At 55.1% G+C, this 16,389-nt stretch overlaps 2 protein-coding genes across 4 annotated transcripts; one reads left to right on the top strand and one right to left on the bottom strand.

Moving 5' to 3' along the window:
* Window positions 1-726: 726 nt before the first annotated feature.
* On the top strand, window positions 727-9,317 carry Hpca (hippocalcin). 3 transcript variants are annotated; one of them, XM_058570921.1, is made up of 4 exons: window positions 727-877; window positions 3,584-3,982; window positions 8,175-8,280; window positions 8,414-9,317. In XM_058570921.1, the coding sequence occupies exons 2-4, from the start codon at window positions 3,605-3,607 to the stop codon at window positions 8,509-8,511; spliced, it is 582 nt and encodes a 193-aa protein (XP_058426904.1). In that variant the 5' UTR covers window positions 727-877; window positions 3,584-3,604; the 3' UTR covers window positions 8,512-9,317. The 3 variants fall into 3 exon arrangements, with proteins under 3 accessions (XP_058426904.1, XP_046325086.2, XP_058426905.1); XM_046469130.2 differs by lacking the exon at window positions 727-877 and adding an exon at window positions 1,181-1,264; XM_058570922.1 differs by lacking the exon at window positions 727-877 and adding an exon at window positions 1,325-1,563.
* On the bottom strand, window positions 9,273-15,067 carry Tmem54 (transmembrane protein 54). Its single transcript, XM_046469129.2, has 6 exons — window positions 14,917-15,067; window positions 12,565-12,758; window positions 10,518-10,577; window positions 10,208-10,396; window positions 9,973-10,107; window positions 9,273-9,585 (listed from the first exon to the last, which is right to left on the bottom strand). Exons 1-6 carry the CDS (start codon window positions 14,930-14,932, stop codon window positions 9,511-9,513), a joined length of 669 nt encoding a protein of 222 aa, XP_046325085.1. The 5' UTR covers window positions 14,933-15,067; the 3' UTR covers window positions 9,273-9,510.
* Window positions 15,068-16,389: the final 1,322 nt, after the last annotated feature.

The raw sequence follows: 16,389 nt of genomic DNA, 5'->3' as shown, positions 1-16,389 counted from the left end.
GACTTCCCATTTCATCTGTAATGCAATCAATCTTAAGGCTTCAACATGGACCCCACAGCTCTTGATCTGCCACCCTCCCAACCTTGTCCCAAATAACTTATCTAATACATTGTAGACTTGACTTGTATGTTATAACACACATCACTTCTTTCCACACCTGTAACCTCACCGCCTAGGACAGTGCTGGATGCAGAACTAGGGCTTGATTAATATTTGTAGAATGAATGAATGAGGGCATGTGGATTCAAGCCCAAGCCCTCCGCTCATTAGTTGAGACATTGGAAAATTTGACCCATTTAACCCCCACCAAGCATCAGTTTCCTGATCTGAAAAGTGGAGAACAAGGATCATATTCTAGAGATGGAAAAGGACAAAATTTAACAATTCCCAGCATGTGGAAATTGTTGCCAAGATCAGAGGAAGGAAGATGCAGCCCCCATACCGGCAGGAGGAGCTGTAAGGTGGTCAACAACTCCGGAGAGGACTGTCCACCGTGCAGTCAGAGGCCTGTGCATCTCAGAACCTGGGAGCTGGAGACTGTTCTCCTGTTCTCACAGGTCACGAGCCTGCACCGGCAGAGAGGCTGGAGTGTACGCGGCATCGCTGTTGGGAGGTGGGATTAATTCCGAGAGCGGGTGGGGGATGAGATCGAGAGTAGTAGGCAGGAGTGGGGGCGGGCTCTATAAAGTGGAGGTGGGCAGGGGGTGTGTCTAACCCTCCTAAGACCTCGGGACTGAAGGAATGGGCGCTCCTCGTTCCCCGAAGAGACCCTAGTTCGGTTGGATCTGGAGTTGAGGCGAGGAAGCAGGGAGGGTGCCTAGCGAACCGCCCAGGATTCGGATTCCGCCCTCGGAGCGACGTGCAGCCCAGCGCCCAGGTAGGGATGAGGGAAGAAGGTGGTGGCGTGGCCAAGGATTGTCCCCTGCTTAGGAAAGAGGGCTCTCGGCACTGACCCGCTCCTCCATTCAGGCTCCCTGAGTCGAGATGCTGAGATAGGGACCCCGGTTCTCTTCCCCTGGAGGGGTGCTCCCTCGAGAGCTGGAGCAGGGCGGTGGGGGCGTCCCCCTCCCTCTCGGGGCGGGGGCGGAGCCTAGCGCACCGCTCCCCCTACCCGGGGCTGGAGGGGACCCCCCAGGGGAGGGGCTCGGGGCGAGCGCTGCGGGGCGTCTCCCTCGCAGTCCCGCCCGCCCCTCTGGCCGCCTCTGCCGCCGCGCGCCGCAGCAGCGCCGCCTTCCCTGCGCAGTCGGTGTCTCGGCGTCGCTGGGTGAGTGGGGGCGCTCCGGCCGGGCCCCGGGGATGCAGGGAGGGATCTCCGGAGCTAGGGGCCACGTCCAGGGCTCCCCAACCCCGCGACTCTCCGTGCCTCCTGGGATTCTTCCCACCTGGAGCGCGGAAAGCGGGGATCCCCGGGAAACACGCCGCGCTCTCCAGGGTCCTGACCGCCGAGCGGCCAGCCCCGAGGAGTAGGGTTTCGGTCGCCCCGGAGCGCCCCCTCCAGGAGGGGTCACGAGCGCGTGTGCTGGAAGGATTGAGACGTGGTCCGAGGGCCAGAGCTGCGGGGAGGTTTGTAGAGGGGACCCAGGGTGGGTTTCTCAGGTCGAGCTGCAAGGTTCTTCCCATTTGGGGAACTGGGGGTGTTTGCGGGGACAACGGAATCTTCTTCCAACTGGGAGAGGCAGCTTTGAGGGTGTCAGAGAGGAGGGGGCACTGAAGGAGCTCTCCTGCCCAGCGCATCTTTATGCCCCCGCCTGGGTGACCCAGTTCCTTGGACCTTCAGGAGGGGAGTAAGGGACACATTCCCCTGCTCAGCCCTGCGCATTTCCTCAGTCCCTTCCCACACACTGTTTTGGGGGTCCTCAGCCTGGGGCAGAAGAGACTGATATAGAAAGGAGGGGCTACCAACTTACAGAAACATACATGTGACACGCTGCTGAAGAGACACACAGGTCTCCCTAAATGGCCACACAGGCACATTCGCTTCACATTGTGACAGGTGCATACCTGGTCACATGCACATATAATGCACATGCACAGACATGGACGGAAACACACCAGGAGATAAATGCATGCAGAACCCAGGGCACACATCATGCATGAGCACATGTATTCTCACACATGCACCCGCCCACATGTGCATAGAGCTTTGTGCATACGAACATACAAGGAACCTCCCTCACCCTATCTCACTCTCATCCCCAAGCTCAGAGGGAGGGGGGTCACCTGCACACATCCCTGTCCTGAACTGTCTGGCTGTCTCCTCTCCATTGCCTTCTCCTCAGCCTCACCCTCAAGCCCCTGCCCCCAGGAGATTAAAGGTGAATGCTGGGGGAGGTTGGATGGGCCAGGGGTTTCCCAGGAAAGGAGCCCCCATGGGAAGGGCTGCAGCTCCCTCTCCTGGGACCTGACAGCATCCCTGGGAAAATAAAGCAAAATAACAAGGGTGCCTGAAGGTCCCACGTGCAGCTGGCCATGTGAGAGGTGCTGGCATTCGAGTTGACATGTGATGGCATGTGTGAGACATGTGGGGTCGTGGGCTGGTGTGTTGATGCACAGGGTATAGGAGTTGTGCGTGGTGCTGGGTGTCAGTGCGTGTGAGTGTGGAGCAGAGGGAATGCTGTGCATGGAGGCATGATGACCATGGGTGGTGTGGGCTGGTATGTGAGTGGCATGGGCCCCAGGGGGTGGTGAGCCGTGTAGCATAAGATGTGTCAGCGCACATTTACTTGCATATTATTGTGCACACTTTGGTGGCATCTAGGTAATACAAATCATTTTTAGTTATCTAACACTTATGTAGCACCTGTCTGTGCAGGCATGGTTTTAAGTGGTTTCCATGCATTAACTAATTTAATCCCCTCCAACAATCCCAGGAGGTAAGTGCTTACCCCCACTTTACTTGAGGCAGAGAGTTTAAGGAATTGACCCAGGCACATAGCTGGTAAGAGGCAGAGTTGGGATTCAAACCCAGGTGATCTGAGTTGGAGGCCAGATGAACACCTATCCTGTGCTGCCTCTTACAGGCACACCTGCAGAAGAGAGCAGAGGGCTGTGATTGGGCTACAGGTGTATTTTTTTTTTTTTTTTATGGGAAGTCATGTGGGAGGCAAAGAGCGGGCAGAGGCTAGGAGGAAGGACCAGAAATCCTTCTGCACCTCCCTGGGCAACTCTAAGAGTTGGACCTATCGTGTCATGACTGTGTGACATGAAACAGGTGACCTCTCTTCAATGAACCTGCCTTCTCATCTGAAAAATGGGGCAAATTCTGACTTCCCTTCAGGAGGGTGAAAAGATGTGCACTCTTGAAGGCACCAAGAAGGGTCTGTGTAAATATGAGCCCCCTTTCCTTCCTCCCTCTCCAGCTCGGTTCCTAGAGAAGTGTAATGTCTAGGGAAACGGTGTGGAGCATGTCACAGAGGCCACAAGCCTGGATGCAGGCTGTGTGACCTTGGGCCAGTTCCTCTCTCTTGTTGGGTCAAAGGAGGGGTTGAGGTGGCTGGTGTCTGGGGGCCCTTCTGGAATGGTTACAGGTGACCAGGAGGTCCTGACCACTCCTCTCTGCCCCTTGACCCCCTTGGGGACCCAGGTGGGACTTGGCTCTTCGGCCATGGGCAAGCAGAACAGCAAGCTGCGGCCGGAGATGCTGCAGGACCTGCGGGAGAACACCGAGTTCTCAGAGCTGGAGCTGCAGGAGTGGTACAAGGGCTTCCTCAAGGACTGCCCCACAGGCATCCTCAACGTGGACGAGTTCAAGAAGATCTATGCCAACTTCTTTCCCTATGGCGACGCCTCCAAGTTCGCGGAGCACGTCTTCCGCACCTTCGACACCAACAGCGACGGCACCATCGACTTCCGGGAGTTCATCATTGCGCTGAGCGTGACCTCGAGGGGCCGCCTGGAGCAGAAGCTCATGTGGGCCTTCAGCATGTACGACCTGGATGGCAACGGCTACATCAGCCGGGAGGAGATGCTGGAGATCGTGCAGGTGGGCCCGGGCCCGAGAGTGCCAGGCCAGGCGGCATGCCCTGGCCACCCCTTCCTAACTTCTCAACAGAGCTGGTAGGCAAGTGGTGACAGGTGCTATTCTTATGACCCCATTGATGGAATTCTCTTGTAGGAAATAATGAATTGCTGATTTAAAGAAACACTGAGAAAACTCCCAAGTCCACTGGGCCCAGATTCACCAATTAATATTTTGCTTCATTTTTATATGAATGCAATATTTTCTTGTTTTGAATGCTGACCCTTACCCCTAGGTAAAGGATGTATTTCCTAAGAATAAGGACATTCTCTTACATAACCCATAATATGATTATCCAAGTCAGGACATTTAATATAGAAACGATGCTATTATCTAATTGACAGACCATATTCCAATTTTGCCAACTGTCTTCATAATGTTCTCTATAGCACTTTTTTTTTTTTTTGCCCTGGTCTAGGAAGATGCCTTGCATTTGGTTGTCTGTTTAGTCGCCTGTTGTCTGGAATAGTTCCTCAGCCTTTCTTTGTGTTTCATGACTTGACATTTCTGTAGAGTACAGGCCAGTTGTATTTTATTGATCATTTACTCAGGGAGGAAGCATGCTTAGAGAGGTCAAGGCACTTTCTGGAGGCCACACAGCCTGAGAGGGCACCTGACTCCAACAGTCACATTCTAACTGGATACTTGGCCATTTTCCAACTAATAGATAGAGGGACCACCAAGGGCACAGTACTTGGACCTCTTTTCCTTCCTCTTAGTTTCTTCCCCCTTTTTGCCTCCCACATGACTTCCCACCAAAAAATACACCTGTAGCCCAATCATGGCCCTCTGCTGTCTTCTATAGGTGTGCCTGTACTGTGTCCTCGGTGGTACTGTGAGGTGCTTATACCCATATGCTGAGTGCATCCTCACTATACTTCCATGAGGCTCGGAGAGGTAGAGTGCTTTGCCTGAAGTCTCACAGTACATAAGTGAAGTCAAGCTCAGCTGGCCACTACTCAGAGCTGCCTTTTGTGTGGGATCTGGGCTCCTAGCCAGGAGATCTGGCTTCCGGTTCTGGAGTCGGCCTTAACTCTTAGGTTGCTCATTTGTAAAATGGGCATGGTGATGCTGACCTCAGAAGATTTAGGGATCTGATATGAGAGCCTTTCTGAGTACACATTTAAGTGTGATATGTGTTAGCTCATCCATGTCGGCACCCACTCCCTTAGCCCAGCACTGAAGGTGGTCAGGGCCCTGTTCTATTTTACCTATCTGGTTCCTTGCTCACTTCCCCCAGCTTTCTCCATCTATAAAGGGTGTGTTGGGGGGTATTAAGCCCCCGCTTCCCAGGCTCTGGCAGGGATAAATTGGGATGGTGGTTCTAGCACAGGGTGCTGCATATATTCAGTACTCAGTAAATGTTAGTGACTGTGGATCATTTTTTTTTTTTTTGGATCTGCATATCTTCTTCTCTAGTCAAAATGGCCTTTTTAACATCTCTGAGATACCTGGAGTAATGCTGTGGCGCAGACTTGCACAAGCCATTGTCCCCTTCCCTTCTGCATCTCTGAACACTCTCCCTTTGGGTCCCTCAGCTCTGTGAACCATTCCCCCTCCCAACTCATCTGCCCGCTCATTGGCTTCTCTTGCTATGGTCTGGCTCTGTGCTCTCTAGCTGGAGCAGAGTGGCTGCCTCAGGAGGTGTTGCTGTCCAGTGGAGACCTAGTTCTTCCATGTCGCCAGCTCCTGTGGGCCAGTTGCTGTATGGTGGAGTTCCTGATGGAAGGATCACAGTAGACAGGGCAGTGGAGAATCACTCAGGGATCAGCTGGAAACCAGCCAATCCAGAGGGATTCGTGTTCTGCTTAATGTGGTCACGCCAGCCTGTGCTGGTAAATCTGAGTCTTGCTGGAGCTAATGCCACTTGTGCATTAGGACTTTCTGGCTGGCCTCTGCTTTCTAGGCCCTGGCTTCCTTTATAGTGGCTCAGAGGCCCCAGACAGGGGTGCAGACAGAGATCTGGAAACCCTGGTGCCTGATTAATGACAAATAGGCTCCAGTGAAACTATGAGCAGCAACTCCAATTCATTAGGAGACCCAGGAGGAGGGCTGTCACAAAGGGAGTGGTTACTCTCTAAGACACTGCTTAGTCCTCCTCAGGATTCAGCCTGGTGCCAGATGATGGGCATGATTCCTCTTGAGGGATCCCACTCTGGTGGGAGAGATCAATGTGTACATCACCCGGATCAGCATAGTGACAGGAGTATAAAAGTGACATTTAGGATCCCAGGGGACTGAGGGACAGGGGAAAACCTGGCAACACGGTGGATGAATGATGACTATCATGCAAGCTGCTATTTAGTGACCACTTACTCTAGCCAGCCACTCTTCTGATTGTTCTATCTTATTTAATCCACTAGGCAATCCTAATGAGGGAGATAAAATTAATCCCATTTTACAAATGGAAACTGAGGGTCACAGAGGTTAAGCCCTTGTCCAAGGCTACACGGCAAATAAGTAGCCACTTCCGAGTTGACATTACTTCAAAGCCCTGCTGCTGGTCACCATCCCAGACTGTCCAAGTATCCACCCAGCAGCTAAGAGGTGGCAGGCTCAAGTCAGTTGGTCTCTGCCATCCATTCCCTTCTCGAGCCCTGGTTTCTTATCTGGAAAAGGGAGATGATGATTCCTGTCTTTCAGGGCTATTGTGAAGTCTAGGAATATGCATGTAAGAGACCTGGCATCTAGGCAGAGTCCGAATATGCTGGGGAATCTCCGAGGCTCAGGGATGTTCAGCTGTGAGCTGTGGTGGAGTTACCCTTCTAGAGAGGTTGGCAGCAGGCAGGCTGTGAAGTGTCTTGAATGCCAAAGGCCAAATGGTTTGGACTTGGAAAAAAGGCGGTGGGAGGTGTTGATGGTCTCTAAACAGGGGAGTGCCAGCCAGGTGTCAGGCACTGCATTAGGTCCAGAGGATCTGGGTACTAACTAGATGCTGGTGGTCCTTATCTGTACGGAGGGAATTAGGAACAATCCAACAAAGGCACAGTTACTTCCTGAGAAGTGTCCTCAAAGGAAAAAGCCCAGGAGGCTCTGGGACGCATATGCCCCAACTCAGCCTGGGTCAGAGAAGGACTCGCTAAGAAAGCATCGGATAATCTGAGCCCTATGGAGTGGGAGGCAGCAGAAGGAGGGCAGGGCAGCAACTAGGAGCAGGGTGCACCCGCGGTCTTGGAGAGAGGCCTGTGTGTGTGAGGGAACGGAGGGGGTGGCCTGGGGAATGAGGACATGGTAGTGTAGATTTGTGTTTGGAAAGAGCTTTCAGAGGCAGTGTGGGGTCAGACACGAAGGAAGGAGGCCAGAAAAGCAGCGTGGAGGTAGAAGCTGAACCTGAGGCAGGGGAAGTTTATGGGATGGGAGAAGAAGGGAGGCTTCTGGGAGGAGGTGTCAATCTAGAAGATTGAGGTGACCAGCGGGTGCTTGAGCTCTGGGTCGCAGGAACCCAGCCCATGCCACAGGCTGCGCACTCTGTGCTCTGTACATTGAGCACAAAAACCCTCCTTCGCTTCGCCTCGGGAGCTCCTGCACGTGGCAGCTGCCGCCCTCGGCCCAGCAGAGCTCAGGCTGTCCCTGCCCGTTGGCAGATGCTCATTTGCATTCATTTGCATAACCTTCCCCGCCCCTCTGGGCCCCAGCTGCCTCAACGCAGTCCTGCGCCCCCTGCGGGCCACCGACTGCACCGCAGCCCACTGCCACCCCCAGGGTCCCGGGTCCGCTTCCCGCTGCTGGGTGCTGGTGGTTCCTGAGCGGCCCCGCTAACCTTGTACTTACCCCCAAACCTGCGCCCAGGCACTGCCGCCTAAGCCCTCTAGCCCCTCGTCCTCTGGGCCTTCAGGTTCTCTAACATCTCTCCTGACTCCTTGCACCCCTCAATTCTTGATGCTCTCTCGGAGCTTTCGGGCTGCGGTGTCTTTGTTCGTGCGGCTCCCGGTGCCAGCAATTCCTTTCCCACCTAGCCCTCCAAGGGAGCTCGGCAGTGCCGGCTCCCATAGCCCTCTCTTCCGGAAGATTCCTAGATCCTCCTTCCCCAAATCCCGAGCGCCCCAGCCTCGGTGACCCCTCTCCAGCCCGCGCGGCCGGTGGGAGCGAGCGGGGGCTGTGTCTGCGGTGGCGGCCCCGCAGCTCTTCTCACTCCCCGCCTCTCCCCCGCCCCCAGGCCATCTATAAAATGGTTTCGTCCGTGATGAAGATGCCGGAGGACGAATCGACCCCGGAAAAGAGGACTGAGAAAATCTTCCGCCAAATGGACACAAACAACGACGGTGAGGGGCGGTGAGGGGCGGAGCGGGGCGGGTGGACGGGGCGGGCAGGTGGCGCTCCCTGCTTCCCTCCCTCGCGCCACCTCCCCTCGCTTGCCACAGCCTTCTCCCCCTCACAGCTCCCCTCGCCCCGCAGGCAAGCTGTCCCTGGAGGAGTTCATCCGCGGGGCCAAAAGCGACCCGTCCATCGTGCGCCTGCTGCAGTGCGACCCCAGCAGCGCCTCCCAGTTCTGAGCGACAGGAGCCAGGCCCCTCTCCTCCCTGCCTTCACCGGCCCCATCCCGGCTCTCAGCTTCCTCTCCTTTGTGTCTATCCAGGCTGGGGGCCAGACTGGGGACTCCCACCCCGGGTCTGCACTGTGGGGGGCCCCTGGAAAAGGGAAGCCTGCAAGTAAGGGCCCAAGTAAGCAAGCCGTTAGCATTCCACCGTCCAAGAAAGAGCTCCCTTTGGTGATGACAGAGATACCTTCTCCGACTTGGTCTGCTCCTCCGAGTCAGCCCGCCCTTAGCCAGACAGCCCCACCATCTCCCACCCTCCCATGTCTCTTGAGGCCAGGCACCTCCAGACCTGGGAAGTGCTCCCCCTCTGGTAGGTCTCAGACTGGGTAGAGGTTGGGGGTCAAGTCCAGGTGAGGAGCCTATTTGTTTGGAGGGAAGAGAAGGATTCCAGGGTTGTTGAGGGTTCAGGGTTGTGGAGGTTTGAGGAAGAAGATCCTTTAAGTTACTCTGCCCTGCAGGAGGGCTCCAACCCTTCCTGCCCAGTTCTTGGAGGCCGTGATAGGGATGCAACACCTCCCAGGATTCCAGCAGTAGCTGTGGTCCCATAAACCCTGGCTACCTTTGAGCTCTTGGATGGACACAGCTAGACACAGACCACAGATCTACCCCTCTGTATCCCGCCCCCCCACGGGCAGAGTCCTTCCACCGTGTCCTGCGTGGGAAAGAAGCGCAGGCCCCCTGGCTGAGCCCCTGTCCCCTCCTGCATGCAGCCACATGGAGCATCTCTGTTCTTTTTAATAACTTCAGAATAAAGTCTTGTTTCAGTGCAATGGGCTGGGTGGCCGGGGCAGGAGGTGAAAGCCCCCTCCCAGGTCCCCAAGGGTCCACTGAGCCCTCTTGGTGGGCTCTGGGAATCCTGGAGCCATCTGGGCCTTGATGGTCATCTGGGCACTGGCCACAGTTCAGGCTTGGTTGCAGGCCCCCAGTGACTGGGACTCAAGCGAAGCTTCCGCTCTCAGAGGGTCAGGGGCACAGAGCTGGTGCAGCTCAGCAGGTCATGGCCCTCCATGGACTCTGGACTCTCCTGAATCTGTGGAGACACAGGTCACTGGTGGGCCTACTGGGTCAAGGCTGGGGTTCCCTCCTCTAGGACACCCCAGGGATGGAGGAGAGAGGGTGGGGAGGATCTCTGGAGGGCAAAGGAGCATCATCATCCCATGCAAGAGCAAGGATAGACCCCTGGAGCATCCCCTACTCAAGCCCAAATGCCCCTTAGCCTGCCTCAACATTTGTCCTGAGCCCTGGGAAAGCCAGATGTTGTCAGTTGTGTGACTTAGCTAGGAGATCTGGCCTCTCTGAGCCTTTAAACCTCTCTCTTTGGAGAGACCCCATACAGAGGAGTGGGACACACCAGCCTGGGCTTCCCAGCAGGAACTCCAGGAAAATATGGGAAGTCAGGAGTATGGGGGGGACTTACCATGTGGTGGCTGCTTTTCCCCCACCAGGGCCTCAGTTCCAGCAACTGGTGGGCCAGCTGTGTGCAGCGCACAGCAAACACACTTTCCGCTACACAGAACACCAGTGAGATGCCCCAGAGGCACAGGCTAGAGCTCTGCAGGGTACAGGGGACAGAGATGACCACATGTGTGCCAAGACCCATTCCCACCCCTGTCAAGGGCCTGGGTGCCCCCATCCCGGGCTCAGGCACTCACGTAAATGCGGGTGGGGTCGAAGGGACAGTCGGGCGTGAGTGCCAGTAGTTCAGGGCTCACAAAAGTGCAGGCAGCCAGCAGGGCCCGTCCCTGGGTGGCAAAGGTCACGGCGATCGAGGCCAAGAGGCCAAGGGCACAGATCAAAGAGAGAAGAGCACACGCCACACTCGAGCTAAACATTGTCCAGCGCTGGATGGGGGAGGCCACTGGTCAGTGGACATCAGGCTTGGCCTTCCTGGGCAGCTCTGGCCTCCATGATGGTCAGGCACACCCCCTACCCTACAGCCCCATCCCAGGAGGCACCACATACCAGGGGGGTGCTGGGGAGGTAGCGTGACAACACGATGGCTGCAATGCCGGAGGTGATGACCTGGTGGGGGGGGGGGTTCAAGTCAGTTCTGACCCTGTGCTGGAGGACTGCAGGGGGAGTCAGGACTGTTCTTGGATAAAGATGCCACCAATGTCACCAAAGATGCTCTCCAAACCTCCACCTCCTTGTCTTGTGCTTAGCTTTGCCCTCACTGCCTCCATCTGCAGAGCCATTTCCTCCTTGTCTAGCCCTGGAGTGATCACACCCTGCCTATAGCCTTCCATGACTCCCCACTGTGAGGAGGCATGCCCAGGAGTACGCACGCCACAAGATACCTGTGACGTAATTCCCTGAAATGGAACAGATTTGGAAGAAACTAAGTAACTCAACTGACAAGGAATTAAAACCAAAATTATATATTGAAACAAACCAGGACACTTTATGGCGTAAAATTCAAAATCCCTAATAGTATTTGAAATTATTTCAGGGTCTCAGTGACCTGGCCCCAGCTCTCAGCTCCTCAGCCCCACCCTGAGCCACTGTCCTCCCTCATTGCCCAGGATGTGGACACCCACATGAAGGCTCCTGATGCTCACAAAACACCCTCCCTGCTCCCCGTACTGTGCAGATCCTTCCCTGTGCAGGCTTGCCAACCACCCTCTGTCTCAAGAACAGGACAACCTATGCACTGTCCACCCCAACAGCTGCCCTCTGGATCTTTGGGGCTCCATTCAGTCACTCTTCCTCCTTCTGTTCACTCAGTGTAATGGCAGAGTACCATGGGTATTCAGCAATGGCTTTCATTCATTGTGCAACCAGAACTAAGTGCCTTAACCTCTCTGTGCTAAGCCCCACTCTCAGGATGAGCTCACAGAAAGGACACTGGCTTTGGTATCAGAACCACCAAGGTTCAAATTCAGTTTGGCATCTTTGTAACAGCAGGAGGGGTGAATCTTGGTCTTGGTCTCCTCCTCTATAAAATGGAGATGATAACGGCCAATGATGCTGGATTGGTGAGAATTAACTGAGGAAATGAGGGCAAAGGAGAAGTGGTCCAGCCCAGAGCCCATTTCTGGGCCCATTACCTCCCCACTCTGCCTTCCTCACAATAACTGTAATCCCAAGGACACTGGCCACATTTGCATAGCCCAGCCTGTCCCACTTGATGCAGCCCTTCTGATTTGCTTGGGCCTTGTCTACCAGGTGTGGAGGCCAGCAGGCTGCCTGAGCTTTATTTTCAGACAGAGACAGGCTTAGTGAGGTCCCGGCCAGGAGTGGCAGGGATGAGCTCCCACACGGATGTGTAAATGTTCCTCCAAGGTCGCAGGTGCCTCTGCTGACAGGCAGGAAGAGCTCTATAAATCTGAGAATACCAGGCCACTTCATTTGTATATTCATCAAACAGGGGCTGTCACTGAGTCATAACAGGGCTCCCTTTATTGAGCAGTTGCTATAAACCAGGTCTAATGATAAACTCCTGCCAGCCTGGTTTTCTCAGGGTCTCCAGAACAGATCGTAGCCAAGCCCACCTCCATGTCTTTGCATGTGTCTTTCCATTCTGTACAGGGAATGCCATCCTGCTTCCTTTCCTACCTGCCAGCCCCAGGCAGGCCACATACCTGGGTTATTTATTGAAGTTCATCTGTGAACTCCTACACATCCATCAAAACCCTTCTGTGAAGTCCTCCTGGATCCTCCCAAACTGCTCTGATGTCACTTTATTCTGTCCAAGGGTAATTTGAATATTTCTTGGTGGTAATAACAATCCTAGTTCACACTAGTGCACACTTACCATGTGCTGAGCACATTATATGAAGCGCTTTCTGGGAATGATCTTATTCAAAACTCACCAGGACCCTGTGAGGAGGACACTTTTACCACCTCCATTTTATAGATGAGAAATCTGAGGCAAAGAGAATTTGAGTGACTTGGTAAATGGCATACTATGCTGGGGCTACCTGCTTATTCCCCCAAGCTGTGGTGGGGACTTGTCAAAGACCTTGCAAGCCCCTCCCTCCCACCAGTCACCCTCCCAGCCTGGTCGTACCACAATGGCAGAGGTGACTGAGAGGATGTTGACCACGCAGTACTGAAGAGCCACAGCATCCTGGGGGGCAGCGACATATCGCAGCACCGTGCCGTGCAGCACAGCGGCGATGATGAAGCTGACGTGGCCCAGCACCACCAGCACCAGGCCTGTCTTCATTAGCACCTTCCGGAAGTCATCCACGCTCAGGCCACCTGTGGGGGACAGAGACATGGGTGAGGCTTACTCTGCTAGGCAGAGGAGTAAACCTAACCCTGGAGTGATGGACACTGGGTCCTAAGTCTATTTCTGGATGACTCGGAGGCAGTACCTTTACATTTCTGAGCCTCAGTTTCCCCCTCTGTAATAGGGGTTCATGATTCATTTGTGAGTCCTGGGACTGTAAGGCTGGAAAAGCACCCAAGGGGCACTTAGTAAAGGAGAGTCATCCTTGTTAGCACTCAGGGTCAGAAGCAGCAGGGCTCGAGCTCACATCTCTAACTCCAGCTCCCTGACCCTTCCATTGACATCCCATCCACTATGCCAGGCCCTGGGCTACCACAGTGAGACAGTCATTGTCCAGGTTCCATGGAGCCCATGGGCCATCGGCTCAGTATTCAGTTTGGTAGATAGTAGGTACTCAACACAATTGCGGAACTGAACTGCCTAGAGTCAAGTGACTGGGGCAACTAACTGAAGCCCCTGAATTTCCATTTCCCCATCTGTAAAATGGGAAGAAGAACCCTGGTCTCTCAGTGCAGAAGATACATGAGATAGATGGAAAATGGGTCAAACTCTGGGGCTCTGGGAAAAGCAAGCTCTTGGCGCAGGGTAGCATTGGGCAGGGCTGTGGGGGAGGTGGGACCAAATGTAAATTCTCTTTGGCCCTGTGGCTGCTGCTCCTATCATCACATCCCAGGAACAGGAAGCCCACTCCTCAGACCGCTTAGGCTATTCTAGAGGTGCTCTCTGCAATGTCCTCCTTGGCTCCTGACGCTGCTCTAAAGGACACACATAAAGCTGGTTCCCTGGTCCTGCCAGTCTCCTCTGTGAGACTGGAAGACTATGATCAGTTCCCAGAACCAAATAGCCCCTTCCTTTAGCTGCTCCTAATGGGATCTGACTTTGAGTCCCTTCCTAAACCTCAGTCTCCCCATCTGTGACAAAGAGGGTTGATCATATTTCACATATGGGAGTTCTGCAGCTAGATTTAAAAAGAGAGAAAAAGAAGAAAGGAAAAATCAACCACTAGGCTGGCTGTGCTTGGGATCCCGGGCAAAGAGGCAATCCCCACCAGGGAAGAGGGAGGCAGGGGCCATTCAGTCACAGACTCCCCGTGACGGAGCATGGGCCCCTCCCCTCTGTTGGCTCCAGATTTCCCAAGTATAAGACAAAGAGGGGTGGTCTAGCTGGTCTTCCCTGGAGCCTGTAGAGTCCTCTGGGGCTGGACCAGGTCTAGGAAGTAAAGAACGGATGATGGACTGGCTGGGCACCGTGGAACTGGAATGACCTGGTGAAGAAGAATGGCCAGCCAAACAGAAAGGGGCATGGCAGCTTCACCGTGGGGGCCTGCTCCACCTCACCCCATCCACCCACCTGCCTACCTGGAAGCCCAGACACCACCCAGCTCAGGGCTGCACTCAAAAACAACAGCATCCCAGGACCAAGACTTTGGTTAAACAAGAGGCACAGTGCCAGCCCGGGACTGCTCCTGGAACCCTGGATTGAGAGTCTCAGGGCAGTTCCTGGCTTTATTTCCAAGTTACCATTCTGGGAGCATTTAGCAATGTGTTAGTCCACAGTGCTAAGCACTTCACTCTCGGAGCTAAGTTTATCTTCATAGAAGGCTAGGAGGTGGGTGCTACTGGCCTATTTTACAGATGAGGCAAAAAGAGGCTCACAAGGTGTCTTGTGGGGACTCCCCAGGACTGCCTAAGAGCAGCATCGCAGTGCCCAGGGAGCGGGGGGAGGGGCACACAGTCCTCTTCTCTGTGATGATCCTTTGTCACACTGTTCCCTCCAAGCGTGGTGGGGGACAGAAGGGTATGGAAGTGAGAGCCCAGGGCCCTGCTTTCCCTCTCTCTGGTCTCTCCAGCTTATTTTCTGCCACCAGGGTGTCCGGTGAGCATTCATGCCACTCAGAAAGGAAAGTGGTGTCAAGGGGCCCGAGGTGCTTCGGGCCACATTAAGACATACCCGGCAGCCCTCCTTCCTCCATCGCCCTGAAACTGAAGCCCTGAAAGAAAAGTGACGTGCCCAGGCCGCCAAGTGAGTTAGAGGCGGAGCGGTGGGCCTGGCCCGGTTCGGCTCTCCCTACAGAGCCCCACCCTGCACCAGGGTCTGGGCCTCTCGCGCCCACCCCGCGCCGCTCACCCAGGCGCAGACACATGTCGCTCCCGCGCGGGTCGCCGCGGCCGGCGTCAGCGGGGATCCAGAACCTGCCGGCAGCCGGGGCGCTCGGCTCCCATCCTCTCCGCCGCCGCCTGTGCGCGCTGCGGAGCCGCGCCGCGCCCACTTCCCGCCCGGGCCGCGCTCTGTCCCCGGGCGGCCTCCCTTCCCCGCACCCCCAGCCGCCTGGGCGCGCTCGCACCAGCCGGTCGAACCGGCTCCGCAGCCTCGGCCGCGCGGCTGAGTCACCGCCCCGCCCCGCCCTGCGGCGACCCCGACGCCCCTGCGCTCAGCCGGAGCCTCCGCGGTGATGTCCCCTTGACAGAGGGACACTGAGACTCAGAGGAGCAGCTATAGCCCCTGCCAGGGCGTGAGACCCGGGCTGTGTGGTGTCAGCTATGGTTATGGTGCCCCGATGGGCACCTGGACGGAAAAGCGCCCGGGGGAAGGCTGGGAATGGGGAGGGTGGTGAAAGAGCAGCCTAGGGGACCGGGGTCCGTCCCTGGCCTGCTGTGTGACCTCAGGCAAATGACTTTTCCTCCCTGGGACCTACTTTGACCAGATGAAGAACAGCCCTGTTCTTTGAGTCTAGTCTTTCCCGCTGAGCAAGGTGCTTTCCTCATCAGTCTTCAGGTTCCTGTTCCCTCCTTCAAAAGTCAGGGATGATAATTCCTGTCCCTTGAGGTTGTCTGAAACAAAATGAGATACAAAATTAAGAAAATGTCTTAGAAACTCCCTAGAGTGTCTTTGTGGACAAAGCATAGATCTGGCAGGACACATATTAGAAGCTTTACTAATCCTGGTTGTGGGTTACTGAGCCCCTTTAATGTGCCAGCATGGATGGAGGTGTCCTTGTGCCATTCTCAGACTCCCTGTTAGTCAGGTGATTGCCTTCCTTTGGGTTCAGAGGGCTAATCACTCACCCTAGGCCACCTGGCCAGGATTCCCATCCAGGTCTCTGAGCCCAAGTTCTCCAAAGTGGCAGTACTGTGGCTGCCTGTGTGGACTCCCTAGGTCTTTGAGGCAGACCTCTGGAGGCACTTGCTGACACCTGATGGCATCTGTTCCCTGCCTGTGACCCCACCCACTGGTCAGTGGCCTTGATGGCAGGGGCTATCCTGATGTCTTAGGTGTTCCTTTTCTGTATACCTGTAGTGTCACTTACTGTGCACTGAGTGTGTCACATGGGTCAGTGCAGGGAGCTTCTGGAATTTGGGAAACACATGAACAGCAAAGGAGGGAGGGGAGCCATTTCTCCTGGGAAACCCCCTTGAGAATCACCAGATCACTGCCACCATCAGGCCAGGCTAGGAGCCACTCAGTGCGTGGGCTTCCAGGTCATCTGTCTGGAACAATGTTATGAACGGTGCAGCTGTTCCTAACAGCAAGGAACTACCAAAGTGACAACCAAGGGAGGGGAAAGGGGAGGATTTTGCTTTTTTATTTCACACTTGGTGG

The sequence above is a fragment of the Marmota monax genome, unplaced genomic scaffold (genome assembly GCF_021218885.2).
Source record: "Marmota monax isolate L192 unplaced genomic scaffold, Marmota_monax_Labrador192_F-V1.1 WCK01_AAM20220418_F8-fsc00008, whole genome shotgun sequence".
Lineage (NCBI taxonomy): Eukaryota > Metazoa > Chordata > Mammalia > Rodentia > Sciuridae > Marmota > Marmota monax.
The sequence above is the reverse complement of the archived record's forward strand: the minus strand, read 5'-3'. Positions and strand labels throughout refer to the sequence as shown.

Coding starts and splice junctions, on each gene's coding strand:
- Hpca (XM_058570921.1), top strand. CDS start 3,605: ATGGGCAAGCAGAACAGCAAGCTGCGGCCGGAGATGCTGCAGGACCTG. Junction 3,983..8,174: donor AGATGCTGGAGATCGTGCAG/GTGGGCCCGGGC, acceptor CCCCGCCCCCAG/GCCATCTATAAAATGGTTTC. Junction 8,281..8,413: donor AATGGACACAAACAACGACG/GTGAGGGGCGGT, acceptor CTCGCCCCGCAG/GCAAGCTGTCCCTGGAGGAG.
- Tmem54 (XM_046469129.2), bottom strand. Junction 10,397..10,517: donor ACCTCCCCAGCACCCCCCTG/GTATGTGGTGCC, acceptor TCCCCCATCCAG/CGCTGGACAATGTTTAGCTC. Junction 9,586..9,972: donor GGAAAAGCAGCCACCACATG/GTAAGTCCCCCC, acceptor GTGTCTCCACAG/ATTCAGGAGAGTCCAGAGTC.